The following is a 20,591-nucleotide window of genomic DNA, read 5'->3' as shown; positions in this document are numbered from 1 at the left end:
CAGAATAAATCTTAGAGATTATTTAGACTAACTCATCAGGCAAAGAAATAAAGGAGTAGAGACCAAATCACTTGGCCATGGTCCCATAGCAAAGATTAATTTCAGGTTTATTCACTGATTCATTTGTGCAACAAATGTTTATCTCACCAGGATACCTGAGATAACAAAAGCTCCATTAATCTAGCCAAGTCTATACAAATGGTTAGAGCCAGAGTGAGAACTAAACAAACAACAGTAATAGCAACAAACATAACCACAAAGCAAAGCCTTGGATCCCACCTGTTCAGCTGTCTTTCCCCTTATCGTGCTACCCATGGTGTCACCTAGCTGTCAGAATGCCCACCTTGGATTTTAATCAGTTCCTGTCTAGCATCCTTTGGAAAATCCACTACACTATACTTGGGGCTTATGATACTACAGTTGGTGCTGAGATCTTGGTTTTTGGCTGATATACAAAAATAAAAGAGAGTAAGAAATTCCCCCAGAGACTCCACAGCTGTGCATGTGAAACAACACAAATCTCTCCAACTAAGATCTAGCAACAAAAAACCCTCCAAGTAATTTATGCTCTAAGATTTCCCCCCTGATCTATATTTTCTAAAAGTCTCAGATGGTATGTTTTGTGTGTGTGTGCACTAATTTCATCCTCTTTGGTCAAACCATCTACTTCTGGGAGTGCAGAAGTCCTGCTGGCTGGGGAGTTGTCTCTTGCCACTGGGAAGGACAATATCTCAGTAAATCCTCATTTACCTGTGAAGATAGCTGTAAGCCCTTTAAATTCATAAGTGAAATTAAATCGCAGAATTCTGTAGGGTGGGTTTAATGCTACCCAAAGATTCCCCAAGAGCAAAGCTAATCCTTGAGTTAAAAAGTAGCAAATCTAAACGCTCCATCCAAGATGGATGATTGCCCTGACTGCCAGGAAGAAGAGTTAGATGATATTTAATCAAATAATAAAACAAAACAAAATCTGTTGATAACTAACGCTGGGTCAACATAGTACACGATGAAGTGTACAACTGAAGTAAATTTCCAGGGAATTTGTCTTTGAAACAATGCCTTAGAGGATAAAAAAAGCTTTATATTTTTACATTTTAAACCTACAGTCAATAATTTTAATAAAACTTGCTCAGCTTTAGGGAGAGAAGTTGGTATATTTTTCATGGTCCTGCCTGGAAGTCAAAAGTCTGGTGTCTGAATTGTCTGCAGGTGTTTTTCAGCCAATCACTTCTTCTTCTTGTGCCTCAGTTGTTTTATTATTAGAAATAACGTATAATCTCTTTGTGCTCTGCTTTTAACACACGCATACATAGTGGGGAGTTCGGGATTATTAACATTGAATCAGAGTTATAAAATGGAGTTTGTATTTTAGGAACACAACTATTGAGACAAATGAAGTACACCATCCCATGCTATGATTGGAAAGGATATTTACAGTTGTTTCGGGGGGGAAACACTACTTAGAATTCAAAACACTTTCTCCATATACTCAGTAATGACAACAGTGGAAAATGGGGCTTTATGTTAACTTTTAAATGAGCAGATCTATATTACTTGAGCACATGTTATATATCCTCTCAAAAATAAAATAGCCTCCTGCACAATTTTATGAAATAAAGTTTGTCTTATTTCTGAGAGACATCTGCTCTATGTCATATGATTTGAAAGGAGTCACCAGGTATTGTCACCAGAACTCCTGAAACTCCTGAATTACATTTAGTATCAAAACACACACACACACACACACACACACACACCCCTCCTTAAATGTGGACATGTGAAGATCCTTATGAATTACAAATAGTAAAAACCTCTGTCTTTTCATTGAAGTAAGGATCGGCTTTTCCCGTTTCCTTGTTGTTTCTTTGCATATCAATACGTAGGGGTGGATTCAAGGTTCTCAAACCCATAGCGATTGTTAAGGTCAGATATTCACCACCTCCCCCCACTCCTTGTCCTTTTAAGGGATGAGATCCTAAATGTGGAAGGATCAAACTCTGCCTACCTTGTAATCCTCACTTCAAAAGTCAAATGAAGATTTCTCTTGTGATAGATTTGCATTTTCCTAACAAGGTAAAATATCTCTATTGTTCACCCTAAATCAGGCTGTTAAGGACTCTTTCAAACACACTTTATGGTTGTTCTACAGACTAGTCAGATTGTACGTATTTGGTCTAAATACTTGAGGACTCATCTCAAATTCCAGGAATTAGCCATTCCTGGAAAATTGAGCTTCTTTTTTAGGCGACTCTTCTGAATCAGATTTCTGATTTGCTTATTCATATTATGTTAGTATCAAAAACTAAAAGAAAATTGTTTCAAGAGGAACCACTAGGACAAAGAACTAACACATCTCCAAGTGAGAATCTTTTGGTTTGTTTACTCCTGAGATTTTCAACACAGGCTAGCTTCCATTGGCTTTGAGTGTGTCTTTAACTAAAGAGATGGAGACTGAGGGCAAGCAAAAGATCTCATTGGATATAAAATCATCTTGTCCTCAATTAATCCGAGGGATGTGTAATGGGACTTTTTTAGTTATTACTTTCTCTTCTGTTTTATTCTTTCCCGCCTCATGATCTTGAATGCCAGCTGCTCTACTTGGAGTTCTACCTAGAACTCACTCTGAAGAACAGATCAAGACATGAAATCAAAAGTTATTTTGTCATTTCATGTAGTGGAAAAATCTGAGTGAGGTGTATATAAGCCCTCAATTAATGAATGATTCACCTGTGTGGTGGACAGAATGATGGCTCCCCAAAACATCCACATTCTAATTCTCAGAACCTGTGAATGTTAATTTATATGACGATAGGGATTTTGCAAATGTGAATAAATTAAGAATTTTGAGATGGGGAGATTAACCTGGATTATCTTCGAGGCCCTAAATGTTATCATTAAGTGTCCTTATAAGAGAAAGACAGAGGGAGATTTTTTTTTTTTTAATTTTTTTAAATTTATTTTTTATATAGCAGGTTCTTATTAGTTATCTATTTTATACACATCAGTGTATACATGTCAATCCCAATCTCCCAATTCATCTCACCACCACCCCCACCACTTTCCCCGCTTGGTGCCCATACATTTGTTCTCTACATCTGTGTCTGTTTCTGCCTTGCAAACCGGTTCATCTGTACCATTTTTCTAGATTCCACATATATGCGTTAATATACAATATTTGTTTTTCTCTTTCTGACAGACAGAGGGAGATTTGACTACAGAAGAGGATAAGGTGATGTGATGATGGAAGCTGGCTTTGAAGATGGAGGAGGGGGCCACAAGCCAAATACACGTGGATACTAGCAGCTGAAAAAGGCAAAGAAACAGATTCTGCACCCAGAGCTTCCAGAAGGAACCAAACCTGCCGATATCTTGACATTAGCCCTGTGAAACTGATTCCAGACTTCAGACCTCCAGAACTGCAAGAACAAATTTGCATTGTTTTAAACCACTAAGTTTGTGACAATTTGTTACAACAGCAGTAGGAAACATATATCTGGCCTTCAGCATTTGGATTTTTGTCTATACAAATAATTTTGAACTTTTATTTTGGATTCTTATCCACACTGACTATATACACAATATCACATTGTTACAAAAAATGAAATGGATATTTGGCTGTAGAGTTCTGAATCTTGGCTTTAGTATGAATCACGATATGATATACATATAGCTGTCTAATTTAGAAATTTAGGAATCTCAATTATTTTTATTTTAAGAATGATAGTAATAGCGTGTAATGACTTTGGGATTCTTTTTAGAAGCTTTGTCAATATCATATGTAAAAAAATGCGAGAGAGGGCTTCCCTGGTGGCGCAGTGGTTGAGAGTCTGCCTGCCAATGCAGGGGACACGGGTTCGAGCCCTGGTCTGGGAAGATCCCACATGCCGCGGAGCAACTAGGCCCGTGAGCCACAATAACTGAGCCTGCGCGTCTGGAGCTTGTGCTCTGCAACAAGAGAGGCCGCGATAGTGAGAGGCCTGCGCACCGTGATGAAGAGTGGCGCCCGCTTGCCGCAACTAGAGAAAGCCCTCGCACAGAAACGAAGACCCAACACAGCCAAAAATAAATAAATAAATTTTAAAAAAAATTTAAAAAAAATGCGAGAGAAAATTTTCTAATTCCTCAGTTTTTATTTATTCATTCATTCATTTATTTATTTATTTATTTTTAAAAAATCTATGAATGTATCCACTCAGACCAGAGGGTTTATTTTAAGAAGTAAATAGGTTACTTTTTTTTTTTTAATTTTTATTTATTTATTTATGGCTGTGTTGGGTCTTCGTTTCTGTGCGAGGGCTTTCTCTAGTTGCGGCGAGTGGGGGCTACTCTTCATCGCAGTGCGCGGGCCTCTCACTATCGCGGCCTCTCTTGTTGCGGAGCACAGGCTCCAGACGCGCAGGCTCAGTAATTATGGCTCACGGGCCCAGTTGCTTGGCGGCATGTGGGATCTTCCCAGACCGGGTCTCGAACCCGTGTCCCCTGCATTGGCAGGCAGATTCTCAACCACTGCGCCACCAGGGAAGCCCCTCAATTTTTATTTTATTTAACTCAAGAAGCAAACTAGTTGTGGATGTCAAGTGTTTAATTTTTATCTTTCATGGCGTAGAGTGCTCAGTATACTAGAAATAATACTCAGTATGTGGAGGGGCAGGTAATCAGTTCTGGGACTGTGTTTTTCCAGTGAGATACTCTGAAAAACATTCAGCCTGAAAATTCCATTGAGCAGCTTAGAAAATTACAATTTAGTAGGCCCTTATATATCTGAGTTTCTGTCTAAGTCTGCCTGGAACCTTGTCTGTAAAAAGTGTTAAAAACCTGCTTATTGTTTTATGTAATAGAGATCTCAGGAATCTGATCTCTGAGAACTTGAACTCAGTGTTTATATATGTGCTATAGGCTCCATGGTGTCTACATGAGATCAAGGCCCAAACTTCTCCCATTTCCTATCCTATTTCCATGCCCATAAAGGTTTTGTTTGCCTCTGAAACCCTCAGCGAGTCTAGAAGGGCAGCACCAACCTTCACTTAAGCACAGGATGGTAACTATTCAGAGCATCCTCCTCCTGTGGCCATCACCATCCCTATGGTCGTCACCACCATCCCTGTGGTCGTCACCACCATCTCCAATGCTGGTCTTTGTAGCACACTTAGTTCACAAAGAGCTTTCTTTTCCATGACCTCTTCAGAAGGAGAATTATTGGCGTTTGGAGCTGGATGGAGCATTTCATCTTGCAAAGACTTTGTGGAGAAATCAGGGCAGCGTTATTATTCTCCTTGCACAACTCCCAGCACACCATGTGTTATGTAGTGAGTGTTTGATGAGTGTTTGTGGAACGAACGTTTGTAAATAAGGAATCTACATTTCAGAGAAGCTCTATAGTTTCCCCAATATCTGACAGGCAGAAAGGGAATTGTAGACACTAGAACACTGGTCTCTCCATCTATTACATGAGAGACCCCCCCCCCCAAAAAAAAATAAAGTCATATATAAACCCATGGAAATGTCTCCATGATGTCGTAGTTGAATAAAAGTCAGAGAGAAGATCAAAGGCAATGATTCATCAAGAAGTACATGTTCATTGGTCTTATCTCACAGCATGTGAAGAACAGAGAAAAAAGAAATAAAATTGATGAGGCATCAGCTTAAAAAAAAAATCAACATCATAATATTGTCACTGGATGGTGATGGAAAAAAAAGGAAAGGATTTAGCAGTGTCACTATAGGTCATTTGTATTTTCTTTGTCCATTATTTTTCTCAGTGGGAAGTAGGAGTAAGAATTCCTCCCCTTTGTGAAACTAAAGACAGTTTCCTTTTCTAGACTTTCATTTTCCTCACCAGTGGTTAATACACAGCCAACCCAACTTGGGTTGATACATATGTAAATTCACGTAATTGTTTCTATTTGTAAAGGGAAAAGCTATTATCAATAAAATGTGGCAAGTGCTTTTTAAAATATCCCCAATCACTCACAGCAAGTGTGTTTAAATTGCTAAGGACCAAGGAAGGCATCTCTGAATCTTGCGCTCTGTCTGGAGACCCAATTCTGCGATCACAAAACAGCTGGGGCATTGGGATGCCAATAATCAGTTGGAAAAACGGGGTGAAATTTAGGGTGTTATACAGAATATTCCTTTGTTTCTACCAAAGATCTTAATTCAGATTGATTAGCTTGATGAAGTTCCACAATTCCAGGTGAAAGAAAGCTAAAGTTCACTGGGCTGTTACAACAACCCAGTGAGGGAGAAATTATTTGCTTGGTTTTTAAGATGAGCAAACTGAGAAATAGAGAGGCTAAGGAACTTAATGGAGCAGCATAGCATTGGAGTTGAGTCGGGGCTTCAGTTTGAGTTCCAATTTTGACACAATCATTGAGTTAGCTGTGTGACCTTGGGAAGAAAGTTGACTCTGATCCTCTTTTTCTTTACAGATAAAATGAGGATAGGATTTCGGACTAGGACCTACTGCACTCAGATGTTTTGAGGATTAATGTTAGACTATAACAATCAATTATTATCATTAAAGTGATGAAGTAGTAAATTTCAGAACTGGGTTTCAAAGCTCAAGCCCTTCTCATTGCACCATGTCACCCTTTGGATGATACTCCCCAAACCCAGAATTTCTCATAGTGAGATGTCTAAGATTAGAACTTTAAAATGATTTTGTGCTCAATTTAAATCTGCTGTGGAGCAAGTTGCCTACCTAGAGTTGGACACACACACACACACACACACTTCTTGAGTCCATACTGTGTGAAAAACACCATGCAGTGAGGAATACAAAGATTTCAACACAGATAAAGTGCACACTATTCTACAGCTCATTTTGGCAGGAGAGCCAGTGACACGCCCAGTCCAAATCAAGGCGCACTGTGCCATGGATCTCACAATATGCTCTAAGAATAAGGAATATTAATAACAGAGAGTAGAGGAGGGCAGAGGAAATCTTCTAAGACTTCTTGGAAAAAAGAAAGGAAACATTTGGTTCTTACAATGTATTAGGTACTTTAAGAGTTGGTTTTTACACTGGGTTTGAAGGAAAGATAAAATTCAATAGTTGGGTACAGAGAGAGAGGGGGACTGGAGAGAAAGAGGTGAGGGCATGAATATGCCTGGGCTGCAGAGAGCAATATGATTTATGTGGCAGAGAATTACTCATCATCCTGGTGAATTCACATTTTCATAAGGACTTTTAATTACAGTTAATTTCAAGTTTTGCCTTCTTATCACGATATATTCTAAAATTTCATTTTAATTAATGTTCAAATTGTTTTACAATTTTTCTTTTAGTATGCTTTTAATATGTTTGAAACCAGGAAAAGTTACTTTTAAGGGAATAACATAATACCAAAATTAATTTTAAAGACAGGAAATTGTTTCTATAGATATGGTTTTTAAATCATCACACAGCTTTGAAAAGTTGTAAGAAATATTGCCTGGATCTAGTTTTTTTTTTTTTTTAATATTGTCTAAAACAATTTCCTCTTTTCTGCTGGTCTGCTTTACTGAGTCATATTAATTTTTGAGTTTCTTCAATCTGCCTCCAATTACTAAGAAACATTTCTCAGTTGGTTTTTGAAAATATGAATTTCAATTTTGATTTTCAAAATACTTGATTTTATTTATTGGTTAAATTAAACCTAATTAGATAGGCATTATTTGTCCAGTTTAACAGATGTGAAAACTAAGAAACAGAAGTTAAGAAACTTTTCAAAGCAGTTTAACACTGTGGATAAGAGCTGGGTTTGAGCTTGCCCTGAGACTGAATCCTGGCTCTGTCACAAACTAGCTAAATGACCTTGGCAAAGTAGCTGAATATCTGTCTCTCTTGAAGTCATTTAAGCTAAGTAGAATTTAGTTATCTAAGTTTTTTTTTTTAAGCATTTAGGCAGATAGTCTACACATCTGAATATTTGTTAAATCAGGATGGAGGTATGTATTAACCAAATTCTTTTTTCTCTTCAACAAATCTTTATTACAAACTTACCGTGAGCAGGTTTTACACTGGGGAGTAGAGATACAAAGATGAAAAAGATAGATACCTTTAGAAACTTTGAAAAAGTTTCCACAAATATTAATCTCAAACCAGCAAAATAATATGTAGTGGGTCAACTTGATCTCTGACATCAAAATAAAACTTGCATGGACCCCATAGTACACAAATATGTCTTGAGCTTCTTGAATACTGTCAAAACTACCATTTCTAAATGAGTCTTTGTTGCCTTAATAGGAAACCACAGAGGTCCCTGAAGTGTATTTATTCTAACCTACTATCTTTTGTGTGTGTGTGTGTGTGTGTGTGTGTGTGTGTCTTAAGGAGCTGGATATGAGCCAGGATCCCTCCAGTGGAGAGCTCTGACTTTGGTTCATTTGAGCCCGAGTTCTTACTCCCATCCTCCACTTTGCATGGTCTTGGGCAAGTTCCTTAAGAGCCTATGCCTCAGCTCTCTCATCTGTAACATGAGGATAAAAGAAACACCTAAGTTAAAGAGCTGTTGTGAAATTACATGAGATTCAGGATGTAAAGCATTTAGCTCATAGAAGCTAAATAAAAAAGCTCAGTAAATACTAGCTTTTATTATTGTAAATAGTTAAAAAGTTTTAACATCCTTGTGTTACATCCATGAGCAGAATTGTCAAAGTGAGAAAATTTGAAAAACACCCTATTTACCTTTGACTTATTTGATTAGTTGCTTCGTTCCCAGTGGTGAGGGGTTTTTTGGGTTTGTTTTGTTTCATCCTTTACCATTTTGCTTTAGAGTCTCCTACCTTCCCAGGGAGAATTGTATCCTTTTTGTTCCTTGATTCTTACAGGGTGGAGGCCAAAAGTGGTCTGGAGTAGCTTCAGCCTGGGGAATTAGCTCCTGAAGGCTCTGTGACACTGAGATTACAGAATCTAGCTGCAAAATGATGCAACTTTTCAAAACCATGTTGCAATAAAGTCATGCAGAAAGAACACTGTCATACTACTATAAATACATGCCATAACAGCTTTAAAGTAGTATATCGTATTATTTGCAAAGGTAAAGAAAAGTTTTAATGTTTTTCTTGGTTGATACGTATTAGCGTATCTACAGCTATACATTTGATTTTGTATTATCAATTAGAATCTTAACATTCTCCTTCATGCTCCCCTGCACTTACTTTGTACACACCTTTGTCGGAGGAGACCATCTTCTGTTTCAGACTATCTGGTCCTTGAGGGCGGATGTATTAAAGTCCAGCGAGAAGACAGAAACCATGCCAATTGTTTTTACGGACAAAATTTACTATAAAGAATAGTTAACTAGGTGTAAAGATGTTAATAACTGAAAGGGTAAAAAGAGCTCTGAGATATGACAGACTGTAGCAACTGCAGGAAGCAGCTACCACCCTTAGGGTGGTGAGTGAAAAGGGAAGAAGTGGGAATTATTAACACTTAGACCCTTGGAGGTGATCCCCACGGAGCTAAAGCTCAGGACCTTTGGGGGAGTCTGCTCATGGTGCTGCTGTCTCTGAGATATGACAGACTGTAGCAACTGCAGGAAGCAGCTACCACCCTTAGGGTGGTGAGTGAAAAGGGAAGAAGTGGGAATTATTAACACTTAGACCCTTGGAGGTGATCCCCACGGAGCTAAAGCTCAGGACCTTTGGGGGAGTCTGCTCATGGTGCTGCTGTCTCTGAGATGGAGTGTGATAAGTCTGGTTCTTCAAGTGTTGAAAAGACTTCCAACTGATTCAGCTGCTGCTACAGGAAGGAAATGTAGGGTGAAGCAACTTTGCCTTCGTGATGCTTCCAGGAATTCCCAAGCAGAAAGAAAGCCCTAGAGGGAAAAAAGCAGGAAGGAGCAAATCCCTTCTTCTGTGTCCACCTTTGCTAACTCCCACTAGAGCCCCCATATTACCAGATCCAATATAAAGCCAGCTGGCAAAGCAGAAATGGGGTTTGCAAAGTCTCAGTCCCAGCACCTGAGAGCAGAGTAGGAAGGATGGGTTTGGAGATGAGAAATAATAGCTTAGTAATTGGTGTAGGCAACTTGTCTTATTGTCAGCCCCTGGCATAGTTCCTGAATACCGTACTGAATAAAAGCTTGTGGAATGGATATGTATATAGCTAGATTTTAAAATGATTTTAATAGCTAACATCTTAGTTCCGCTTATAAAAATAGCTCTCTTGGGCTTCCCTGGTGGCGCAGTGGTTGAGAATCTGCCTGCTAATGCAGGGGACACGGGTTCGAGCCCTGGTCTGGGAAGATCCCACATGCCGCGGAGCAGCTGGGCCCGTGAGCCACAACTGCTGAGCCTGCGCGTCTGGAGCCTGTGCCCCGCAACGGGAGGGGCCACGATAGTGAAAGGCCCACGCACCGCGATGAAGAGCGGTCCCCGCACCGCGATGAAGAGTGGCCCCCACTTGCCGCAACTAGAGAAAGCCCTCGCACGAACCGAGGACCCAGCACAGCCAAAAATAAATAAATAAATAAAAATAGCTCTCTTCATGTAGGAAAATAACTTGATAGGCCATTTTCATAGTAGAAAGTGAGGTCTCAATGGCTACAGTCTGGAAAGAGAGAAACAAAGAATTAAACTGTCCTTCATATGGAGTTAGCGGATATTGGGGTGGAGTAGGGTGAGGGGCAAAGTAAGCAGCTGGAGAGAAGAGGGAAGATCAAACAGTCAAAGAAGAAAGTCAAGGCCAAGCAAACTAAGAAGGTTAGAGGGGATGGTGAAAGGGAACCAGTGAGAAATTCCTGGTAGAGAGATGATAGAACGACTTGTAGAAATGATAAATATTTGAATTCAAGTTTTATGACTATGGATCTAAAGTAAACTCAAATCTTCAAGACATTGACATTTGCTACTCACACCAGTTTACATCTGGAGTATACGCAAATAAAAAGGCAGGTTTTTTTGGACATTGAGATGATTCATAAATTTAAACAAGTCTCTGGAAGCTGGAGTTATAAGTCAGAGACAACTAGGAGCAACGAAGCCTCTGTACATTGTTTGCCACTGACTAAAATTCCCCAGAGAGACCGGGGTGTGAGTCTATCACAGTACATGGGATGAGGCTATAGAAAATTTCATAAACTCTCAAAGATCAGAGGGGACCCTAGCTCCTATCCTGGCAACATTCATGTTCTTATAATGTACACTATTTAATGTTTGACCTGAAGAACAAAATGTTTTCATAAATATTTGGCTAAATGGCTCCATTTTTAAGTAAAGTGGGAGTTTACTGAGTTGATGCACCATCTGTACACCTGCATGAGCTCCAGTCACCAAGTCGCAGATCTGAGCCTGCGTAGATTTAAACTCAGAATAAAACTACCTCCCTTATATAAAATAGCAGATATAAAAATCCCTCAGTATAATGTGTAAAGCGTCATGTAAAAGTGTGATAGGCCAACATCATGGCACTACAGTAAAGTAATAGCTTCTTAAGCCCATTGATTAAAATGCTTTTGGGAAGAGGTTGGCTTATGGTGAGAAGGTGGAAGTGGGAAGAGCACTGAACTGACTTCTAGGTCTAATTTTCAATCATTTGCTTTTCAAGTACGGCTGTCTCAGTTGCCTTCTTGAGGAAGTATATTTGCTGCTGCTTTCTGACCCAACTTTTCTATGTCTTCAGGTGACTTATAATGGGGAGTGCTCCAGCTCTGGAGGCATATGGAGTTTTTCTGTTTCTCCTGTGCATTAATATATATTATTATTATACTATATATTAGTATATATAGACAAGGGGATGGGTAAATGCGATAGGCACCAATGAGTTTTTGAGAGAAAGGGGATAGAGATCGTAATGGCTCTTCTATAATGTTCATAGTTATTTGGGTATTTCTGATGGACTGAGATGGCTGCAACTGAGGTATTGATAAACTGATGAAAAAGGATCTCTTTTCTTGCAGAACTTCTCAAGGTGCCCAGCAACATCAGCATCACCGGGGAGGTTGTTAGAAATGTGCAATCTCGGGCCCACTTCATACCTGCTGAATCAGAATCTTTGGAGATGGGGCCCAGCAGAGAGTGTTTGAAAAACCTCTCCAGGTGATTCACATGCATCTAAAGTTTTGAGGCGCAATGTTAGCAGATGAATTCAACTTTTCATTTCTTTTCTTTGTAAGGCAGGAGTAAGCAGGCTCAGGTCAGCCTGGGGTCCCCGGCAGGGAAGACGAGAAGGAATTTTCTAGAAATAACTAGAATGAAGGTTCAAAATTTTTGCATATTAGAGAAATAGGATGTTATTTTGTTCTCCACACTGGCAAAGCAGATATATTTGATCCTCTGGTTCTTGGGTTAAAAATTCAGTCTTATAATTTCAAGAATTTTAGTTCTCCAGTGCAAGTTATTAAAAAAACTCAAGTCTCAATGACCTGTGGTCATTTTTAGAGGTTATCAAGCTTCTAGCATAAAAGTTGAGACATGTTTAATTATATGAAAACATGCATATTCTGAGTAGTTACATGCTTTTGCATTTTTTGGGGGAAAATAAACTATTTCAAGGTAGAAAGGGAAGACACAGTACAGCTTTAGTCAAGCCACTATAAACAGTATCTAAAACTTTTCCCTTGAAAACATTGTCACTACACAAAAAAGGATTTGCCAACTAGGAAGAAGAAAAATTATATTACTATTTTGGAAAACTAGATGTTATTTTTTCATTTGGAAGGAAATGCCTAAGCTTGTAGACTATATTTACTTCGTCTTCATTATCTGCCTAGTTTCAAGAAAAGTTCAAGGCTACTACAAAAGTTCACGAAATGCAAAAGATAGAAAGAGAGGAAGCTATTTAAAAAGGTAATAAAATTATGTGAGATTTATTCTTTAGCCAGCCCCCTTTGTAATTTTAACGCTTTCACCTTTCCCATTCCAGCATTATGGGACAGCGAGTCTCTGAAAGCTCCCCAAAAGTCAATGCTTCAAGTGACAGCCTCCTTTTCCTCCCACCAGAAGGGTCTGCTGCTATGGGCTCTTGTCAAAGCCACAGCAGGAGGGCGGCAAGGTGTGTGAGGTTCATTTGTCTTTGCTGCTCTTTGCTTTTAAAGTATATTTCCTCAGCTAGTTCTTCTCTCCTTCCCCTCCCCCACTTAAGGTACTACATTTAAAAATAATAATTCATATTGTTGAAACGCCAGTTATACTGGCTGGACAGATTTGAGTAATCCTCTCCCTGGTTATAAAAGTAAAATATGATCGGTGTATGTAGACAATCTAAAACAGTCTCAGACATATGGGGAACAAGAAAAAATGACTTAGGATTTCACCAATCTAGAGGTACCACGGTTAATATTTGGTGTAGTCTCTTCTAGTACATGTTCAGTGACATTAGAGGGTTGGGCTTATTCCCTCAATAGGATTTCATAAACATTTTCTATATGAGTTTAATTTCATAAGCATTATTTGTAATGATATTCCACAGTATGCAAATAGCATCATTTATTTAAACATTTCCCTATGGGGATTTAGGTTAATCCCTATAAAATAAATTGCAGCAAAGTTAATGTCACAAAATCCTCACCTAGGTTGAGTTCTTCAGCAGACTAAAGCTTCATCTTCTTAGGCAATAAATGGAGCTGCAAGTTAGTTATACAATGCCCTGTCCTCTCTAGCTAAGAAAAATGCCAAGAGAAGAGGAATATTGCTTTCAAGGCAAAACGACTTCAGTCAAGTAGTTATAGTCACGTACATTGAAATAATTGATCTATAGTTTCCTGAGAGAAAACCAGAGCAGTACTATGTTAAAAACTGTAAATTTTTTTTGCTTTGTCAATATTAGATGCACACAGTTGTCTCTCTCTCTCTCTCCCCTTCCTTCCTCCCTTCTTTCCTTCCTCCCTTCCTTCCCTCCCTCTCCCCTTTCCTCATTCCCTCTGTCCCTCCCTCCTTCCTTCCTTTTCTCATCTGTGTATTTCAATGTTGTGAATTCTTTTTGGAATGAATCTAGTTCAGCTGTGCCTGGGCTACAGCTCTCCAGCTCCTTACTAAGCATCCATTCTCAGTAACAGTAAAACCATGCTGTCTACGAAGTTGCTGACAGGACTGGAAGTGGCTCAGATGGGAAAGCCTATTCCAAAGCACTTTTAAATGATGCTGCCATAATGAGATCTGTGACTTACAAGCAAAGCCTGGGTGTCTCGTGCACACAAAAGACCTGTTCCTTGCGGTAGGAAAGAACTATTTGGCTCAAACTAAACATAACCAAAATATCTTCCAAGAAATACTCTTTTAAAAATATTTTCATGGGTCGCTGTCAGCTTTTTTGAATTTTTTGATAATTTTATAAAATCCTTTCTTAATACGGCATTCTCAGCCTGGCTCTTCAGTTTAGAGAAATGTTACTATAATAATACGACTACAGTTCTCAGAGGCTTTATTTTCTGCTTAATGATATATGTGCATATCATGTGACTGCTTGTAGATCATATGAATATATTATGGCTTAAAACTCAGAATTTAAATTTCATGGACTATGCTAAAATTCAATAAAACTACATTTGAATGCAAGGGGGAAAGAGCAACATGTGGCTTGAATTTTCCTTAAAATACACAGAGGATAGTTAAGGGAAAAAGTGCTTGGGACAGAGTACATCTGGAGTTTTGCCAAACTCATAGCATTTAAACAATGGCTTAAGACTGAATTCAAATCCCAAGCAAATCTCTTCAATCTCCCCCAAAGAGTATAAGTTAGCATTTCAGCTTTTAAAGATAAAGTTAATGAAAATACTTTCAATGAACAAAATGAAAATGTTGGACTTGGAGAAACAGTTTTGCCCTTTGGAATTCAAGGACTTCCCACCTCCACTTGGATTCCCACTCTGCCTCTTCACCCACAAAGAAGTTATCACTGGCTTTTGAAACCATTTCTTTAGTTTTCCATTTTCAACATCTACGCCACCCTGCCCCACACCCCATGCAGAATCACATGTGCATTAGTGTTAGTCTGATGAGCGCTAACACTGCTTCAAACCCTTGCCATATCATCCAAACCTAAACGTGACCCCAAACTATCCTTTCTGCCCATCTCATAGTCAGGTACAATGAAGAATGAGAATTCTTACCAACGGAGGAGTCAAATCTCCACAATTTACAAGGATCTCTGTATAATTTTGTGCATCTCAGAAATGGCAGTTTTGTCAGGTGAATGGAATTTAAGGGGAACCAGTGGCTTTGGTGGTCAATGTTTCTTTTCCTAAGGCATTCTGTTTCTGTCCTCTTCTGCAGTCTTGCTGTACTATTGCCAAGCAGGCAAGTGTCACCTTTGAGTCCCAGAGGGAGATGTGTTGATCAGCTTTCCAAACCCCCCCAATGCAAAGATGCTTGGAGTTCCACAGTGCCACTTCCAGCTAACTGGCTCTGATTCTGACGGATGCAACCAGCCCTCCCCTCCCTGGCTGGACTAATGCCAGTCTACTTAAGGAGATAATTGACCACAAGCCAGCCTGACTGACAGGCTTCCTAAGTGCCAGATGCCAACTGTGCCAATTCTGGCCTTTGCAGGAGGGCCTGTTCTCCTAGGGACCACAGCTAAAATAGCTTCGTTCTCCCTCGACCCTCGGCTCTCTTCTCATCTTCCCAAGGGAATGTAATCAAATAGATCATTCCAAGTTGTTTTCCTTCTTTTATTTTAAGGGCAGCTACGTGAAAATCTTTCTCCCTCCTCTTTGCCTCTCCCCATGTTTCTCAAGGTTCTGTGCATTCAATTAAGTAGGGGACAGGCTAAACAACTACAGTGTTTTGTATCATCCTGGAAACCAGGAGCATAATTTCAGGTTATCTCCACCAGTACTTAGCAAACCAAGACTGATTTTATTAATCTTGTGAACTGAGATGATCATACATTTATAAGTGCCTCTATTTCCATCTCACTTATGTCCAGAACTTACTTTATCTCTCTTCCAACATGTAACTAGAGAGAGAATACCTGTGAGATCATATGAGACCACCACTCAGTTGAGAGTTACAGTTAGATTGCAGATCCATCTTAGTTAAGAGGGGGTCTTCAGGGCTCTGTCAGTATTGGGGGTTTAACTGGGACCTCCCTTAGGATCAGCGCTTTGACAGAAAGCTCCTCCCCCTTTGTATATTTACATGAATTCCCTTGTTCTCTAACTTCAATGCCATGCATAGCTTCCGTTGGGTACCAGGGTCTCCTCCTGGATGAAAACTTGAATCATCTCTCAGCTCACTCTGCCTTCCCTTCTTCTTTCTCTCTCTCCTTACAGTAAAAACAAAACACAACAACCATGGTTTCCCCACAGAGGTAGGAGGGGTTCCAGGGAGTTGGTGTGAGGCTGGGTTGCTAAGAGGGTCTGAGGAATGCGGAAGGTCAATTACTCATCCTTCTCTGCCGAGTTGGCCCACAGGCTCCTCTCTTCTCAGGAGGGGCTGTCACTTAAGCCAGTCCCCTGGGTGCTGGACGACACTTTGGACTGTGCCCCTCTCCCGGAAGTGGGACAATGGGCACTGCTAAAAAGCACACTGGCCCTTTTGGGGCAGGTGGATAAAGAAGAAGAGATGTGATGTTCTTTTGAAGAAACAACTGAGATCCAGCGACTGCCCTTCTTCAGGCCCTGTGACTTGCTGCGCCTGAACTAGGGGTCCCAGCCTGGGGCTTTCAGGCACCAACTCACCCAGAGGTGGACAAAGCAGCCAGACTCCCAAGTCACCCCAAATCTATGATCCCCATGCCAGTGGCTCCCCTTTTCTCTCTTTCAACAGCCTCAGACTAGTGTAAAGGAAAACCCTGCAGGAAACCTTGCAAAGTCTCAAGCTGAGAGATAGGATACACTAGAGTTGATTGTGCCTCCAAGGAGGCAGTGACCTAAACTGAGACTTGTCTCCCAGGCGAGGACAAAACTTAGCTGCACGCTGCAATGGGACTTGTAAATAAGGGGTGCGTGGAAATTCTTATTTTTAAGAAGTAACCCAAATCCCCTCAGTGTCATTACTATGATCAGGTCACCTCGTTGGTCCTTTATTTTCTTCTGATGAAAGGTTAGAGGAGGCTTCCGTCCGGCCTGGCTGGGCACAGTGAAGCGGGTTCAAGATGGAGCCCTGTTCGAGGTGCCCCGCCACCTTCCCGCGCAGCTCCACAGGGTCTGCAGCCCGCAGGCCCTCTCCAAGGAGCACGGGTTGTGGCGCTGCCGGCTGTCCAGGGCCCAGCGCTCTGTGGCTCCAGGCCCCAGGCTGCCGAGGATGCGCAACAGGTCCCCTAGGCCGCCGCGGCTGGGCGCGCCGTTCTTGGGAATGTGGGCCTCGGCGGCAGTGGCGGAGTCCGGGCGCCCTCTTCCCCGCCCCGCGCCCGCCCCGCGCCCGCCCCGCAGACTTAATGGGGTGCCGCCAGCCCCCACCCACTGGCACCGGGACCCGGGCCATAGCCCGCTCTCAGAAAAGGGAAAGGGTGTTGGGGGCTGGTGATGGTTATTGCTAATAAACCTCATGTAGGAACAGAAAAAATTCACTGTGGCGGGTTTTTGCTAATCCAGTCTCTCGCACTGAGGTGGGCTAGAGCTCAGTTAGGAAAGCAGCGGAAGAACGGGTAGAACAGATACAGTTACTGAGCCAACTGACAAAAGGAGCCACGGAGGAGGAAACCTGTCCAGCTGCCGCTTCGCCTGTGAACTCATCCTCTTTGATGCTCAGAAGCTGAAAAAGAAGGGGAGGAAGAGGATTTGCCAAGTCCCCAGACTCTCCCCCAGCGGACACTCAAACCGCGGCCTCGTCTCGTGAGAAGCGAAACACCTTCACACCGGCACAGCCAGAGAGAAGCTTTAATGGAGAACACCGCGTACAACACAGGCAGACATGAACTTGGCACAAAGTCACAACCCGAACGCGGCGCGGATAAAAGCCAGAGGTGACTCGGGGCAAAGGACAGCTGCCTTCTCCCTACCCGCCCCCCATTCGTTCCCCAAAGTTTGTTGCGAGTAAAGTGCTATTCCTGGGCCTCAAAAACCGGGAAGAGTAACAGCGGCAAAGCAAGTTTCTTTTTCATTCAGGATCTGAAACGGAAGAGTTCGCCTGAAGGAAGAACGCGCCCAAACAGCGCACGGAATACCAAATCGAAGGCAGCGTGCAAAGGTGACCGGTCATCCTCAAGCATCTGTCCCGAGGAGGCTGGAAGGCAACGGCCACAAAACGCTCCTGGAAACGTTAAGAGCAATATTGTCGGGTGACGTGGCAGGTTTTTCTTGCATTCTTGAGTTAGGGGAACAAAACCCCGTGATGCAAGTGATTAAAAAAAAAAAATCCCAAATGTAACGGATCATGGGAATTCACATTGTCTGGGGGCTCCTCAACGGTCTCATCCGGTTGATTCACAAAAGAATTGCAGGTAGAAAGTCTCCTTTAAAGTCTCTCTTTGGTTATGTTTCCCGAACTTACTTTTGGAATCTGGGGCTTTGCGCTTTAAGCTGCTGCCATTCTCTTTTGTGCGAACTAATTGCTTTAGCCGTTCCTTCTATCCTTCTCGACCCTCGGGTCAGAGCCAAGAAACTTAACTGTTTCCCAAGATCCTTCGTGAGGTTCCCACTGCCCCCAAAGAGGCTTTATTCATGCTACCGTGTCCTTGTCCATTTCACCGACCAGGAAAATAACGGTATCAAATGCTCCCTCTTTTCCTTCTTAAATAAAACGAGATTTCCTTAGTGAATAGCAGTTTTGTCTAGAATGTTCAGGAGAGGCGACATTGTTCACGAGAGGTTGGGACCCGCGGGAAGAAACTTGGTGGCTGACGTCTGTTTCATCGTCACTCTCTGTTGGATTTCTCCCAGGGAGGTTTAGCCCTGCCAGCTTCTGCTCCCGGGAATAAGAATAGAAATCCAATTCCAATATGCCAGCGAATGAGTCTTCCCCAAACTCGTTCGTTCCCTCCCCCCATAACTTATGGATTTATAATTTTAATTACAATAGAAACTCTTACCTGAAAATTGGCTTTCATTATTCTGATTGTACAACATAGTATAAACACAGACACCAGAAGTGTTATATTTATTCAGACCACTGGAGAATCCACTTTCGGGTTTGTTTAAATACCTTCCTTTCCCGCAAAGGCTGGGGCTCGCCAGCTCTACCCGACCTGGTCAGGGCGCCCTCGCCCTCTCCGGCGGTCCAGGGCCAGGTGAGTCTCCATGCGTTCGTCTCCCCCAGCCCGCTGGGTACCCTAAGAATGCACCAGCACCGAGTGCAGAGAGCCGCCTTTGCTCTCGGCCGCACTCGGGGCGGTGGGCTCCATCAGAGAGACGGCGGGCGAGGCGGCGGCAGCCGGGCACACGGTGGACGGTGCTGGCGGCTGTGCGGCCGCGGGGACAGCGAGCGCTGGGGGCAGCGCGGCCACCGGTGGCAGCGCAGGAGTCGGCTTGATGGGCACGGGCACCGCAGGCAGGCTCTGGCTTGCCGAGTGGCACAGGGCCTTGACCGGCACCCCGAAGGCCCCATACTCCGGGCCCACGGGGACCCCCGCGGCGGCCGCGGCGGCCGCGGCCACTGAATCCATGACGCCGACGTGCGGCCACACGGAGCTGACGACGTTGCCGAGCTGGCCCGGCACGGGGTAACCCAGGTGGTGCATGACGGACGCCAAGGGCAGCCCGCCGGCCTGCAGCACGCCCTTGTAGTCCCGGCCTATGATGTTTTCGATGGCGAACGGGTGCTTGAAGCCCGACGTGGACGCGGCGGCGGCGGCGGCAGCGGCGGCGGCCGAGCCCAGCCCGTAGGGCGGGAACTGTGACAGGCGCCCCACGCTGCCCACGGCCGCCGCCGCCGCCGCTGCCGCCGCAGCCGCTACGGCCGCCGCCTCCTGCATCTTGCCGGGGTGAGACGGCTGCTGAGGCTGCGGCGGCTGCTGCGGTGGCTGCGACGCGAGGTGCGGCGGCGGCTGCGGAGCCGGAGGCGGCTGCTGGTGGAAATAGTGCACCATGTGCGGCGGGGGCGGCGGCGGCGGCGGCGGCTGGGGCGGGTGGTGGTGATGGTGGTGGTGCGCGGCAGCGTGATGGTGGTGGTGCGGGTGCAGGTGCCCTCCCGGCCCAGCGCCTGGCGCGCCCTTGGCGCTTCCCGCGTGCAGGTGAGTGTGGTCAGCGCGCAGCACCTTGAAGCGCTTTCGGCGCCTCAGGAAGCTGCCGTTCTCGAACATGTCGCCGCAGTCGGGATGCAGTGCCCAGAAGCTGCCCTTGCCGGGCTGGTCGGGCCGCCGCGGGATCTTGATGAAGCAGTCGTTGAAGGAGAGGTTGTGTCGGAGGCTGTTCTGCCAACGCTGCGTGTGCTCGCGGTAGTAGGGGAAGCGCTCCATGATGAACTTGTAGATGTCGCTCAGAGGCAGCATCTTCTCGGCCGAGTGCTGGATGGCCATCGCGGTCAGCGAGATGTAAGAGTAGGGCGGCTTTTGGTCGCTGTACGAACTCTTCCCCGGCCGCGGCATCGCCCCTGGCGCCTCCACCGCCCTCTGGCTCACACTGGACCGCAGCGTCGCTCCGCACCCCGCTCCCGGGGCCTGGCTGTCTCCACTAACCCCCACTCCGCCCTCCCGGACCCGCCACCCCGCCCTCTTTCCCCCCCAGACCCTCTCGCCGTTTCTCTCCCGCCTTCTCTCAGCGGCCTGCGGTCTCCGCGCTTGGCCTCTT

At 43.5% G+C, this 20,591-nt stretch overlaps 1 protein-coding gene across 1 annotated transcript; it reads right to left on the bottom strand.

Annotated features, from left to right (window-relative positions):
* Positions 1-19,135: 19,135 nt before the first annotated feature.
* Positions 19,136-20,389, bottom strand: FOXB2 (forkhead box B2). Its single transcript, XM_059926468.1, has one exon. It carries the CDS (start codon positions 20,387-20,389, stop codon positions 19,136-19,138), a length of 1,254 nt encoding a protein of 417 aa, XP_059782451.1.
* Between the last annotated feature and the right edge of the window lie 202 nt (positions 20,390-20,591).

The sequence above is a fragment of the Balaenoptera ricei genome, chromosome 6, assembly GCF_028023285.1.
Source record: "Balaenoptera ricei isolate mBalRic1 chromosome 6, mBalRic1.hap2, whole genome shotgun sequence".
Lineage (NCBI taxonomy): Eukaryota > Metazoa > Chordata > Mammalia > Artiodactyla > Balaenopteridae > Balaenoptera > Balaenoptera ricei.
This window is presented reverse-complemented; position numbering and strand designations above follow the sequence as displayed.

Excerpts from the sequence above, each read along its gene's own strand:
- FOXB2 (XM_059926468.1), bottom strand. The coding sequence starts at position 20,389 with ATGCCGCGGCCGGGGAAGAGTTCGTACAGCGACCAAAAGCCGCCCTAC.